The 12960-nt window shown below is 37.0% G+C and overlaps 1 protein-coding gene across 4 annotated transcripts in view; it reads right to left on the reverse strand.

The window, feature by feature from the left end:
• Positions 1-1016: 1016 nt before the first annotated feature.
• The window catches only part of LOC133291419 (uncharacterized), a 39938-nt gene continuing 27994 nt past the window's right edge, over positions 1017-12960 (reverse strand). For 3 of the 4 annotated variants that reach the window (XM_061489685.1, XM_061489684.1, XM_061489682.1), the window contains 15 exons: positions 12295-12942; positions 11602-11862; positions 11168-11515; positions 9560-9972; positions 9043-9472; positions 6342-7643; positions 5376-5636; positions 5000-5290; positions 4799-4922; positions 4437-4756; positions 3518-3949; positions 3086-3364; positions 2407-2955; positions 2062-2271; positions 1017-1365 (listed from right to left, as the gene is read on the reverse strand). In XM_061489685.1, the coding sequence (XP_061345669.1) occupies positions 1246-1365; positions 2062-2271; positions 2407-2955; positions 3086-3364; positions 3518-3949; positions 4437-4756; positions 4799-4922; positions 5000-5290; positions 5376-5636; positions 6342-7643; positions 9043-9472; positions 9560-9972; positions 11168-11515; positions 11602-11862; positions 12295-12942 (5988 nt within the window). In that variant the 3' untranslated portion in view covers positions 1017-1245. The remainder of the gene's footprint in view (positions 1366-2061; positions 2272-2406; positions 2956-3085; positions 3365-3517; positions 3950-4436; positions 4757-4798; positions 4923-4999; positions 5291-5375; positions 5637-6341; positions 7644-9042; positions 9473-9559; positions 9973-11167; positions 11516-11601; positions 11863-12294; positions 12943-12960) is intronic. The other variant, XM_061489683.1, reaches the window with a different exon arrangement.

Raw genomic sequence — 12960 nt, forward strand, 5'->3', positions numbered from 1 at the left:
ATTCAAAATTTATTGTAAAAATTACAATAATAAAAATAAAAATATTGAAATAAATATAAATCATCAAAGCCAAAACTTTCCAATGATTTTCTTATTGATATTAGGTTTAATTTTTCCATTTTTGAGTAATCACCTACACAAAGGATGCCTCCAAGCCCAAGGGAGAGAGAGGAAGTGAGGAGAAAGAAAAAAAAAAAAAATTTATATCACAAAATCGAACGATATTAAGAGAGGTAGGCAAAGGTAAGTAATATAAGGGTAGGTAGAATAACCTAAAGTTGATAAGAACTTTTATAAAAACTCCTATGAACTTTTGACAAAGAAATTTTTCTCAAAATCTATTTGTCACTTCTACTTTAAGCAAAAGAGAGAAATTAAAAATAAGAGGATTAAAACAAACACTAAGTAATGCACAAGTAAGAAACCAGATAGGACCTTTATTTATCAAGATTTATTAGGATCCTTAGATTGCAAGCAAAAGTGACCCGAAAATTTTAGTACTAGAAAATTGTTGATTAACAGCAATAATTCCGTGGTAAGACGACGCAGTAGATATGAAAGACAAGACATTTGAGTTTGAAAAACCTAGCTCAGACGGAAATGCTTGGTAGTAGAGAGTATATTTTATTTTTCAACATTTTATTCTGTGGGACAAAAAGTTCTCTCTTAATTATCAAAAGACAAATATTTTATCAAATGATGATAGTTCAGTTGACGCATTAAAATTAAGCAGGTAAGGAAAAAATATATATATCAATCCTCTCCAATACCATTTTTGAAAAATGTTTAAAATTTAAATTCTGCACCTTCCCCGAATAGGATTGTCTCATGAAAAATACATGTGATTTATCCAACAAAACAAAAAGGACAAATATTTACATTTTTATTCCGTACTCTTACTATTCCCTTTATTTAAAATAAAAAACAAAGAATTTTATCCTGTTCACTCTCTTTAGCAATTCAAGTGCACAAGATGTCTTCAACTCAAGATTTCCACATTTATAAATATTGTACGAGTAAAACCCAGTTCATTTTTACGAAGCAATATGGCTACCGGATCAAGCTCCTGTAATTACTTTTCTACAGTGGATACCGTTCTACTCTACAGAAGAGAAAAAAGAAAAAAACCTAAACTATTTACAACTGAATTTCAAAATAGTTAGTAACATTGCTCAATTCAGCTGGAATATGTACACACATTTACAGTACTGCTAGAGATACCCATGAAAAGACTGCAATTGGACCTTAGAACCAGGGATGCCATGTTGGGTCCATCATGCACAAGTTCCTTGGGTTTAAGGCAGCTTCAACCAACTCAGTAACACCCCTCTGCACGGATTGGGGTGGATCCATGACATTCTCCTCCTATATAAACACAAACGTAAAAGCTAGAGATTAAAATAGCAGCATAAAATACACCAAATTGAGAGAAATTGGTGATTCAGCCAATAGATAAACATTCTCCAAAAGCATTAAATCTACCATGTGAATTGTGCTAGAACTTCAAATCTAATCATAAGTATGAACTGGCAAACTGGTGATCAATAAGGGAATGAAGCACAGAGCAAATACCTATGCACAAGACTCCCCAAATATGCGGATATGGGGTGAGGATCAATTGAACACAATCTTACTTTTGTATTTTTACAAAGAAAATGTTTTCCATATTCAAACATGTGACCTTCGGATCACAAAAGAGCAACCTTACTACTGATGCAAGGCTTGCCCTCCAAATAAGGGAATGAGAAATCAGGAAAACGAGTGATGTCAATAGGAAAAATGAAAGTGCAAAAGCCCTCATCCATTTCTCCCCTTTCGTTATTTTAGCAATTATTACAAACATAAATAGACTAATCCAGAGGATCAAAATGGATCCCTTTCATTTTTGGTAGAATAAGGCATAAAATATTTTTACGAATTTGTTATATAACCATTTATCTCTGTTCCATCTATCCAGCAACTAAAAAGGAAACCTGATCTTAGAATTTCCAATTAAATTAGATCAAAAGATAACAATTTGAGAAAACTGAACAGTGAACACAATTTTGTTCTGTTGCTCACCTCTTCAGAAAAATTCTGAGGGGCTATTCCCTTAACCCTTGCAATAACATGTTCCACATTTGTGACAACCTTCTGTTTGAAGTCAACGGGGCTCATAGTACCACCCGCAGCAGGGGCCATGGGCATCCCAAGGGGTCTTGGTCTCCAAGACCAAGATAGTAGCTCATCACGGAAAAACATTGCTAGATGATGCCATAGATGCTGACTTTGCTGCAATACAGCAATTTAACAACGAATCAGTTGACAGCCTTACATTGCATGAATTACAATTAGAACATCAAAATATTGTAAAACATTTCGGTTGATAAACGCGCTCGCACGCGTGTGTGTGTATATAGTTCTCACTTTAGGTGAAGCCACAGCCTGTGCTGCTGCACACATTGAAGATACAATAAGGCCTTCCACTCCATGGGAGAAGAACGCTTGCATATTCCTTGTTAGCCTGAAAGGGACTGGCTCATTAAACTCTATTAGTCCATTTGCATCATATGCAGGATGAAAATCAGTTTGAAATATTTTTCCTGTGTTCTTTGCAAACAGAATCTTGTTCGGAGACCTCCCCCCAATTTGTAGCATAAAGGACATGAAACTTGAAAGGGCCAACTGGATGGCAAATTGCTTTTTAAAAGCCCACATATGGTTGCCACTTGGTAGAGTCTTGTACATATACTGTGAAAAGATGTTGTCAGTAACAAGATTTTTTGTTATTTCATTATAGGCTTGCAGACGGAGATCAACAACAGCTTCTGGAGATATTTGCCCGGATATAGCCTGGTTCAACTGCTCCTTGAAATAGGTGATGGGAAGATCAGCCTCACGGTCATTCCTAGCACAATGATTCTCATAGACCTCAAGGAAAGTACTATACATCAAATCATCTTCTACCATGCGAACCTGTCCATACAAAATTTCAAGCAGGGATTAGTGGATACTTTTAAGTAGGTAAAGGGTTTCATTTGCAGTATTGGTTGTCCTGATTCCATTTTCAAGAAACAGTGATGTATGCAAGGAAAGTCATTTTAACCTGGGACCAAACAGGAATAATTATTGGTGTGTGAATGCATATGTGACGGCGTCTCGATTCCTTGTGCTTCTCAAACATTTGGTTCATCACACGGAAAAGCTGTAATATGCGCTCATCACTTCTCGCGTTGGGTGTCAAAGACGTCTGCACAATAAAATGGCGTTGGGAACCGTCAGAGCCAATTAAAGTCAAACGCCGAAAACTGCTCCCATGCCTCCGTACAATTGGAATATCAGCTGCAACCCTATCCAACTTCACAGTATGATCTGGTGTAATTTCCTGGAACACAATGAAGTAAATAAGGAAACAAGAATCAGCATAGGATGCACCAAAGACTCTCTCAGGCTAACTTGTGGACAAACATATAAGAAATAAAATTGAGAAAATTGAAGTTTTGGCATTGTTCAAGAAAAAAAATTCAGAAGTGGTCACCTGATCAGTGAAATATTGCCCTGGAACTTCAACATCAATAACATGGAAGTCCCGCAATACCCTGCTTTCTTCTTCCAACTTCAATACTGCTGGAAACCTGTCCTCAACATTACTTTGAAGAACATTTTTCCAGTGTTTCAACCGCTCAGTCAGATGAGAGAGGGTAGATGGGAAAGTAGCAGTGCTTTCTGGATCAAGATCACGTTCAAAATCCTGTTTGTATTCCCTCACAAATTCAACATGCTTATTTACAGCATCTGCTGAAAAGCAAGCCCTACAAACACCTGAGAGCTCTTTCTTTAGAGATTGAGGAACTTCTGCAGTTGTAGCAGTTGGATATTTGTAACAGCGGTGGAGTAAAGCATTAACCACTGCCAAAAGTCTCTCCTCAGGCAGAGTGACAAATCGGGAACCAATTTCAGTTAGTAGAACCTGCAAAATGAAATGGTTCGTCATAATCATCTAAGTAACATCTAGTTCAGGCAACACTTAATCCAGATCCTATTCTCAGATACATTGGTGCAATTCATACCATATAGGCATATACAAATCATTTTTAATACTGGCGCTAGTTCAATCCACAGAAATGCTATTTCTTGAAAACAACATAAAAGATGAGCTGCCAGGAAGTACTAAACAAGTAGAAATTTTTAATACTTATCCAAGTTTACTCTATATCTATCATTCCTTTTCATGTGCCTATATCATTCCCTTAATGTCTGCTCTGCTACATTGATTCATAGGTCCATTCAATCAATTAAGTATACAATTATCTCATAGTTTCTCCCAGAAAATATAGTTTAATAATAGGCCAAGAGCAGCCATTTTTAATGCATGCGACCAGGAGAGGGAAGGTGAGGCTGCATGCATTTACTGTTAAGCAAGAGAAAGTAACTTAAAAAATCTGAATGAAGATCACCTCGAGTTCACTAGCTAAATTAGCATGCTTGCCCCTGAGAGCCTCCATTATATCTTTTGCAGCATCAAAAGCACTGGCAGCTGAAGCCACAAAACCTAAAGCACCAGCACGCCTTAAAGTATTCTGACCACTTTCATTGAGGTTTGCAGAACCTTGCTGCAAAGGTTGGTCATTTCCATTGTGCATGCTGCTTTCTGCACTAGTAGACCTTTCAGACTCTTGCCCATGCGAGTTTCCACCATCATGAGTTCCAATTCCACCAGCAGACTGTGAGCCTTGGTGAACTTGAATATCAGACGATAAGGCACTCCCACCTGGACCTTGTACCCTTGCATTTCCATCAGCCAAACCACCAAGAGAACCTGCACTAGTACCAGAGACACTTTGCTGTGTTCTTTGCTGAGCCATAGCAATTCTACCAAGTTCAGATTTATTGGCAACATCACGTCGTTCCAGCAAGTACGTGCGCAGCCAATAATACAAAGCCTGAATATCAGGAGAAGAAACTCAGGTTAATTTCAGATCGACACAATATGCCATGAACAAATGCAAACAACACATACCTGAGGATACAAGGTTGCAATTTTCAGAAGAACAAGTTTACAATGAGGAGCTTCTGTCCTCTGAAGGGAGAGCAAGAGTTGCGGAATCCAAGAAAGCCAAACCCAATGCGGTACTTGTTCATAGTACTTATCAAATGCCCTTCCAACAGGCTCATTAGGAGTATCAAAGCTAAGAAGATAAAGCACGTGAGCTAGATGACTTCTTGAATTGGACACACCAAATTTTATACCTTGCAAGAAGCAGCTGACAGCATATTCCAACCAAATCTCTTCATGAGTATCTCTGTAAGCCTAATTGAAGAAGATGATGGATAAGTATAAAGCTCAAGTTAATAGACATAAAAAGTATTAGCACGAAAAACAGACGAGGGATTACCATGTCGCAATAGCTTCCCCAGCTTATCCACCCCTTAGGCAAGTTCTTAAAAAGACTAATGGCATTCGAATAAGAAAGATTAGCACTCTCAGAGTCATTCAATTTTAACAAGAAATCCCCTTTCAGACGGAAAATTTCAGCCTTGTGCTTTGCAGGAAAATACTCTAGATTAGTGTTGCTGATCAGATTAAGACCATTTGTAAGTTCTCCCTTTGTTTCTAAATATGCCTTTGCCTGCTCTGTTATCTTAACAAAGGCTTCCTGTAAATATGTTTTAAAGAGCATATCAGATAAAACCTACACAAGTTCCCAAATGTCAGAGTTCACTGTAGTTTAAAAAAAGAAACATAATCAGGAAATAAAATGGGCATGCTAAGGCTATGTGTGTATATGGATATATGCAAACACTGTAAAGAATGCCCACGTATGCCTACATTTTCAAATACCATCCATATTAATCACTATTAGAGAAATATAATATAGAATTATTAATGCAGCTTTCACCTTTACAACTCAAGATTTTTGGTTAAATTGTTTTTTACATAGTATTAGAGCTTCTATATCGAAATGGTCACGAGTTCGATCATTACTGCTCTAATTCTATTAATAAATAATTAAATATTGTGGAGTTTCTTAGCATAGATAGGTGGACTCATGCATTGTCAATTCTTCAAACCTAATGGGTTCCAGTGTGAAGGGACACGTTAGAGAAATAATATAAATCATTAACGTGACATTCACCTAACAATTTAGCCTTTTAGGTTGAATTGCTTCTTTATAAAAACAAAACTAGAAATACAATGATAAAGTCAACATTTTATCAAAAGAATCATCCATAAGATGAATGTGAAGTCACCCCAAAAGAATTGGCTTATATATAATTTAAAACGCCATGAATAGATACCAACATATTGGCAAAAGGGAAGTAGTTCAATCTCACACCTTTAAGAAAAGTAGTTATCATACCTGCACTTCCATGGTTGAATGGCCATATAATTTTTCAAGTATGGTGACACAAACATCAAACAGGCCTTGCTTACGAGCAATGTGAGCAAGCCGGTTGACAGTCCATGCTTTGTCACGGTAGCCAAGATGATGAAGTGTTGAATTAGTGGAGCTAAAATCTTTGAAAGCATCTATAACAGAATTATACATTTCATTCCTCCACTGCAGCAAATCATACCAAACAGACATATTATCCCATTCATTTGGAGTTCTTAGTCTCCATGTCTCGAGGATGTCCTTCAGATCAGCATAAAGGTTTCCTTGCACACCACCAACCACAGAATTTCCAGTGTGTTTATTTCCATTGGAAATGTCCAATAGAATCCTAGCTGACTCTTGAACTTCAACAATTTGTTGGAATTGCTGCAGAAGGGGAATTCTGGAATGAACAGACATTTCAGGCAACTGCCACCATTGTTCTAGAGCAAGATCAACACCTTTACCAACCATGTTTTCAGCATCCCCCACACCATTTGTATTTTTGTCATGAAGGGCAAAGTATGCTTGAATCAAACGAAGTTTTGGAGTTTCTTCCACTTGAGCTTTAGGAATGACATGCTCCTTCATGTACGTCCAATCAGGCAATTTCCAAAGACCGTCAAGCAGAATTTCATAATTCTCAACAGTCTTGCCAAATTCTGCCAGTGCATCCCATTGACCAAGTTGACTAGCACAGTATAACCATTGCTCTTCCCATAGACACATCTCAGCCTTTGGTACAGTGTTGTTATATGTTCCTTGAGTTGCCTTCACCATGGCTTGATAAAAGAGACTTTGAGCACGGTGCCAGTAACCATGCTGAACAAGAGAAAGCCCAGCCCTAGTTTCTGCAGTGACTGATCTCTTCTTCCACAGCCCACACCTCATATCCTCTTCATTGAGCAAACGATAGAGCTCAGCTAGAGACTCAGAGCATTTGGAATCATTCTGGAACAACATAACATGACTTTCTAGCAAAGCCAGTGCAATGTGCCATGCATTATAAGTTTTCCCGATATATTTAATGAGTTCACTTGGCATTCTGGGTTGAGGATGGCTCAACTGAAGCCCTTCTAATAGAGCTTGCACAACATTTGGTCTGCTTGCTTGCTGCCTCTTATGGTAATCTTTAGACAAAAGAGTAATCATTGGTTTAGCAAGTGTTACTTGTTCTTCTTTATGTAATGTAACCCAGACAATTGGAAATACCAGAACCCACAAATGGTATGCAACATTAGCATCTGTATGGGCTAACTCTCTCAATGGAATTAATAGATCAGCCACCTGGAAAAATTGTTATGATTGTGTAAGTGGGGAACTATATAATATTTGCCACTCTGGCTGACAGCTAATTACAATAGGTGCCACAGAGAAACAGTGATGGAACTATAGCACTTTTCAAGTATTTGTCAATTGAAGAAAAATGCCAAAAAAAAAAGTCAACAGTTTTTATCATTGAAACAATTTTTTATTTATAAAATATAACAAATTCTATAAAACAGCAGTAAGACCTGCAATGCTATATGGAGCTGAATGCTGGCCAGCACATAGGCAACATGAGCATAAAATGGGAGTAGCAGAGATGAGGATGTTAAGGTGAATGTGTGATTATACGAGGATGGATAAGATAAGAAATGAAGATATTCGACGAAAGGTAGGAGCACTACCTATGGCTGAGAAGATGAGAGAACATAGATTGAGGTGGTTTGGGCACGTAATGAGAAGGCCCCTGGATGCTCCCGTAAGAACAGAAGTTTGTTACCAAGAGCTCAACACAATAAGAGGTAGAGATAGACCGAAACTTACTTGGGGAAAGGTAATAAAACAAAATTTAATGGAGTGGGATATAGATTGGCGGACGGTATGTCTTAGAACGGAATGGAGAAAAGTTATAAGCATGGTGGAGGGTTAGACCCGTTGTTATTCCTATGTTCCAGATGGTCCATTTTTAGTCCTTTTCCCCTCTTCTTCTTTTCCCTTTCTTTTTTACTTTTATATTTATATATATATATATATATATATATATTATTACTATTCTATTTATTTTTTTACCTTTTTTTTTCAACCTTTTTGTATCTTTCATTTGGGTTCATCTACCACCGACCCCACTTAATTTGGGATAAAGGTGTTGTTGATGTTGATGTTGAAAATATAACAATTTCTCCATAGTACAAGTGTGTCACTGCCATAGGTCCTATGTTGCACCGACACAGGACACGGAACACGACATGTTAATTCTAAAAAATGTTAGATTTTGACAAGTTAGGAAATATTTTGATATTAAATAATATTTTTAATATATATAATACAGTTTAATACATATAGCAGCCCATAATAAATAGTATAACTAATCAAATATTCAAATTCCATAACATAAATATAAAGCAAAATTAAATTTCCATGCCTTGTTAATTTTTCATATCAAATTCCATAACCGAAAATATTTGATTTATAAATTAATTTTTCATGTTTAGTTAAAAAGATAAAATAAAATAAAATTTGGATCCAAAAAAAAAAAGTCGGAAAATGTTGACCGCGTGTCAGAACGTGTCGGAGCACGTCGGTGTCCAACACGCATTTTTTTAAAAAAAGAAGCGTGTCCGTGCTTCCTAAAATAACCATGACAATCAAACTAAAAATACAAGCTATACAACCTTGAATACGACAACATCAGTCGGTCTACCTGGAGTTTGCTCGTGCTGTTAAGAAACTGAGCATGCTTAAGCACAAGGGTCTCAAATGTTAGTGGAGCATCCTCAGTTCCTTCAGATCCATCATTAACCTTTTGCTGCATCCCAGATGGTTCCAAAAGAGGGCATGTAACAAGAAGTGGTTGGACCCTGGCAGAATTTGGAGCAAGTGTTATAGGTTTATCCTCAACTAATATTGCCAAGAGAAGATCAAGGCCCTGTTTGAGCCAGAAGACATCACTCAAAGCTCCCCAATCTTGAATTTGGATAATGAATTGAAGCCTAGTGAAAAGAGTTTTCCCAAGTGACTCGTGATAGAGAGAGAAAAATTTCATCCTAATTTCAGGATCTTTAGCTCGTAAACCAAGCATAAACAGCCTTTCCACCTTCTGGAAAACCTCCTGACGCAGGGATAAATGGTATCTGGGAGTCAAAAAGTAAAATAAAATAAATAAAGACAGAATACAAGCCAAGCATAGCACAGAAAAACTTAAGATGTGCATTACTTACTTATTTGAATCTGCACAAATCCCATAAAGAAGTTCGAGATATTTACGGTCCCACTCTTCTAGAGCAACTGGAGTGAAGTTTTGTTTATCAACTTGTGAAAGCTTCTGAAGAAAAGAAACTATCTCCTTGGGAGTGAGAAAGGCACTCGGTGCAACTGAAGTTCCTTGTTTGCAGATATCATCTTCTATCCACCCTTTAATCACATCAAGTATGCAAAGAAGTACACTAGCATCAATACCTTTCTCTGAGAGCAAAGCATTCAATATTTGAGATGTAGAACGCTTGCACTCAGGAACAACCATCACTCTTTCAGTGATAAGTTTTAGGATTGATTTTATGTTTGAAATAACTGCTCCAACATCAGCACCCTGACGAGAAGATGTGACAGCTGAATCTGGATCTGTTCTCTGACCCTAATAATGTAGAACAAAATTCTTAAATCCGAAAATTGGGAAGGGAATAAATTAAGCATACTTGTTATAGATTAAAACCAGAAACAAATGACACTGGAATCACCTCCATAGACTTAACATATAGAATAAACATTGTCAGACATGTGCAATAAAACTAAAGTGGCAGGAGGGGAACGCCTGCATTACCAGTAGACATTGTATGAAGATTGATCAATGATCATACAGCTCTAGCTGCTAGATCCACTGCTCAAGTTGTCCTAATTCACTGTCTAATAGGTGAACAATTTCAGTGTATTGTGTCTTTGTTAGAGGTAACTTAATGATGGAACTAGAAAAATAACACTGAAATTATAGAGATAATGTAGGCATTGCCTCTTTTTACACACACTAATATGCAGAAAATAAACCTAGAAATCTCAACTCCCAAAGATCCCCAATTTCCCCATAAGCCAATACTAAATTCATGCATAATAAAACCTCACCCTAAATGTCTATATATACTAATCCTAACTAATAATAACTAATGGGCTTGGATATTTATTGAAGGCCCATCACTTAATTTCATGCAGTAAGAAACAAAAGATAGTTGCTACATCCAATTTAGAGGCCGAGTATTGTGCTATGGCAGAACTTACATGGTTAAAAACAAGCTCCATTCAATAATACATATTACTTCTCACCCAGTCTTTCATGAAAGGACCAAATGCAAAGATTGACTGCCTTTTTGCAGAGAAAAAGGTTCTTTCAGGCGAGATCATTTTTGGTTTTGTCAACTACAACAACCAGTAAGCTGATATATTTACTAAGTCCCTTAAAAGGCCTCAGCTTGACTTTATACAAGCTTTGTGCATACCACATATATGCTCCATCTTGAGGGATGTGTTAGAATTAAGCGCAAGTAAGAGTAGTATTAGTTACTACTGACTCACAGTCATAGGTGATAAGTACTGAATAGCTCTTAATTTAGAAGATGATTTTTCTTATAATTAATATAGTACATAATAATTGTAATATATGCATGTGTAGGCTGATTAGTGACACATGTTTCCTCTATACTTCTAATCTATAATTCTTAGTTTCAAGTTTAATTTTTACATCGATCAAAGTTGCATTTTAAGCAGTAAATTAAAAAATTAAAAAATAAATCATAAAACCAAAAAAATATAGTAACATGAGGGACCAAAAATCCACATACTTGTTTTAAATGAGAACCTGCTGATGAACCCATATCACGCTGGAGCCGCTGAAGAATGCGAACCAAAATAGAAGGATCAATGAAGTTCCTTTGTACCTCTGTCAAGGTTTTTATGACAAGTAACAGGAAACTAATTGAACTAGCATTATTATCATCACTAGCTGTTTGAGGAGCAGTGACATTGGCAACATGCTTTTGTATCAAATCATCAAGTTTCTGGTACAACAACTTAACATCAGCAGGTGTTGTAGCTGCTTCTTGAGGAAAAGCAACAAAGATCATTTTCAACAGTGAGCAAAAAGACTTGCCAGCATCTAAAAGTTTATGCTTGAAACACGGTTCAAGAATCTGGAAAGAAAAACAATGACATCACTACAAACACTGAATCATTTGGCAAATCAGAAAAAAAATAAAAAAAATGACGTTAGGCCTACTTGAGAAATCTGGTTAATGTTGTTTCGTATGAACAAGTGAGGCTGTTTCTCTAAAACTTTGTTCATGACATCCAAACCCTGCGCCAGCGCAGTGGAAGGATCCTTTGGTTGTGATGGCTGAATGCTGCTCAGTAGCTTTTCCAAATAATTAAATTTTACATTTGCATTCGGCCACACCTCTAAAGCTTGAGAAAGCAGCTCCAAAGCTTGTTTGTACATAGAACTTGCTTCTTTGTCCTTCGGCTCTATTACCAAGGCAACCTAATTCCAGAAGTCAGAGTTAATCATCAATATCATAACCTCAGAAGCAGAATGTTCTAGAAGGGATTGTTGAACATGCACTGAGAATCTTTTAATTAACTATATCATGCATACACATACTTGTCATCTCTAGACATCAAAGGGTAGGTGTAGATTGCAATAATAAGACAGAAATATAGGTTATTCTCAGAATACTTAATCTGTTCCAATGGCAGACAAGAGCTACACAAACTATTTAATCTCAGATTAGAATAAAAGAATGACAATATCGCAATGAAAGTATCAACATCACCAAAATCAAACCAAGTTGTACAGCCACAGCATTAAATAATGGATATAGCTTCTTCCAAAATGAAAAAATGTCACTAGATTTAACCTGGAAGCACCAACTCTATGTAAAAGGTAAAAAAGCAGGTTGGAAGTAAGCCTTACTCTGATCAGAAAATTGATAATCATTTCCTCCATAGCAGCATTTGGTTTAAATTCTTCATCAGGTTGAATGGCAGATCCTGGGGTTTCAATATTAGGGATAGATGATGGACCACCAGGTGACATGACACACAGGGATTGCAGACCAGGTTCTGCTTTTATTCTCTTAGCTGTATCTTCAGGAAATGTGGACCCATCCACAGATCGCTTAGAATCAGCTGAGTTAGGATTAAAGACATCATTTAATTGGCTGGAAGCATCAGAATCATTAACAACTTTCATCTCATTTTGTCTTTGCCTCTCCCAGTAAACAACTAATCCAGCAAGTTCAATGGCAAGACGTCTGTTCTCTGCTGTGGTATTATAAGGCAATCCAAGGCGACTCAGAGAATTCACCATTTGAGGAACAAACTGAGCTCTGCAGCTATAGAAGAGATCTGAATGGCGGACAATAAGTTGGAATATGTGAATAAGATTTGGTATTGAATGACCTTCTTCAACAAGGATCTTCTTAGTGTATCTTATCCATATGGGCATCCTAGAATCACCAAGGGGCAAACGGCGCGGCAGCGCTGGCATGAGTATGTCAAGAGCCTGCTTGACCAACATTTTATTTTCCGGTTGGCAAGTCCTAAGAAGAGCTACAAAAACCTGCAGTTACAAATCAGT

Source organism: Gastrolobium bilobum, unplaced genomic scaffold (assembly GCF_033153095.1).
Source record: "Gastrolobium bilobum isolate Gb01-03AN ecotype WA unplaced genomic scaffold, APGP_CSIRO_Gbil_v1 utg12132, whole genome shotgun sequence".
In the NCBI taxonomy this organism is placed as follows: Eukaryota; Viridiplantae; Streptophyta; class Magnoliopsida; order Fabales; family Fabaceae; genus Gastrolobium; species Gastrolobium bilobum.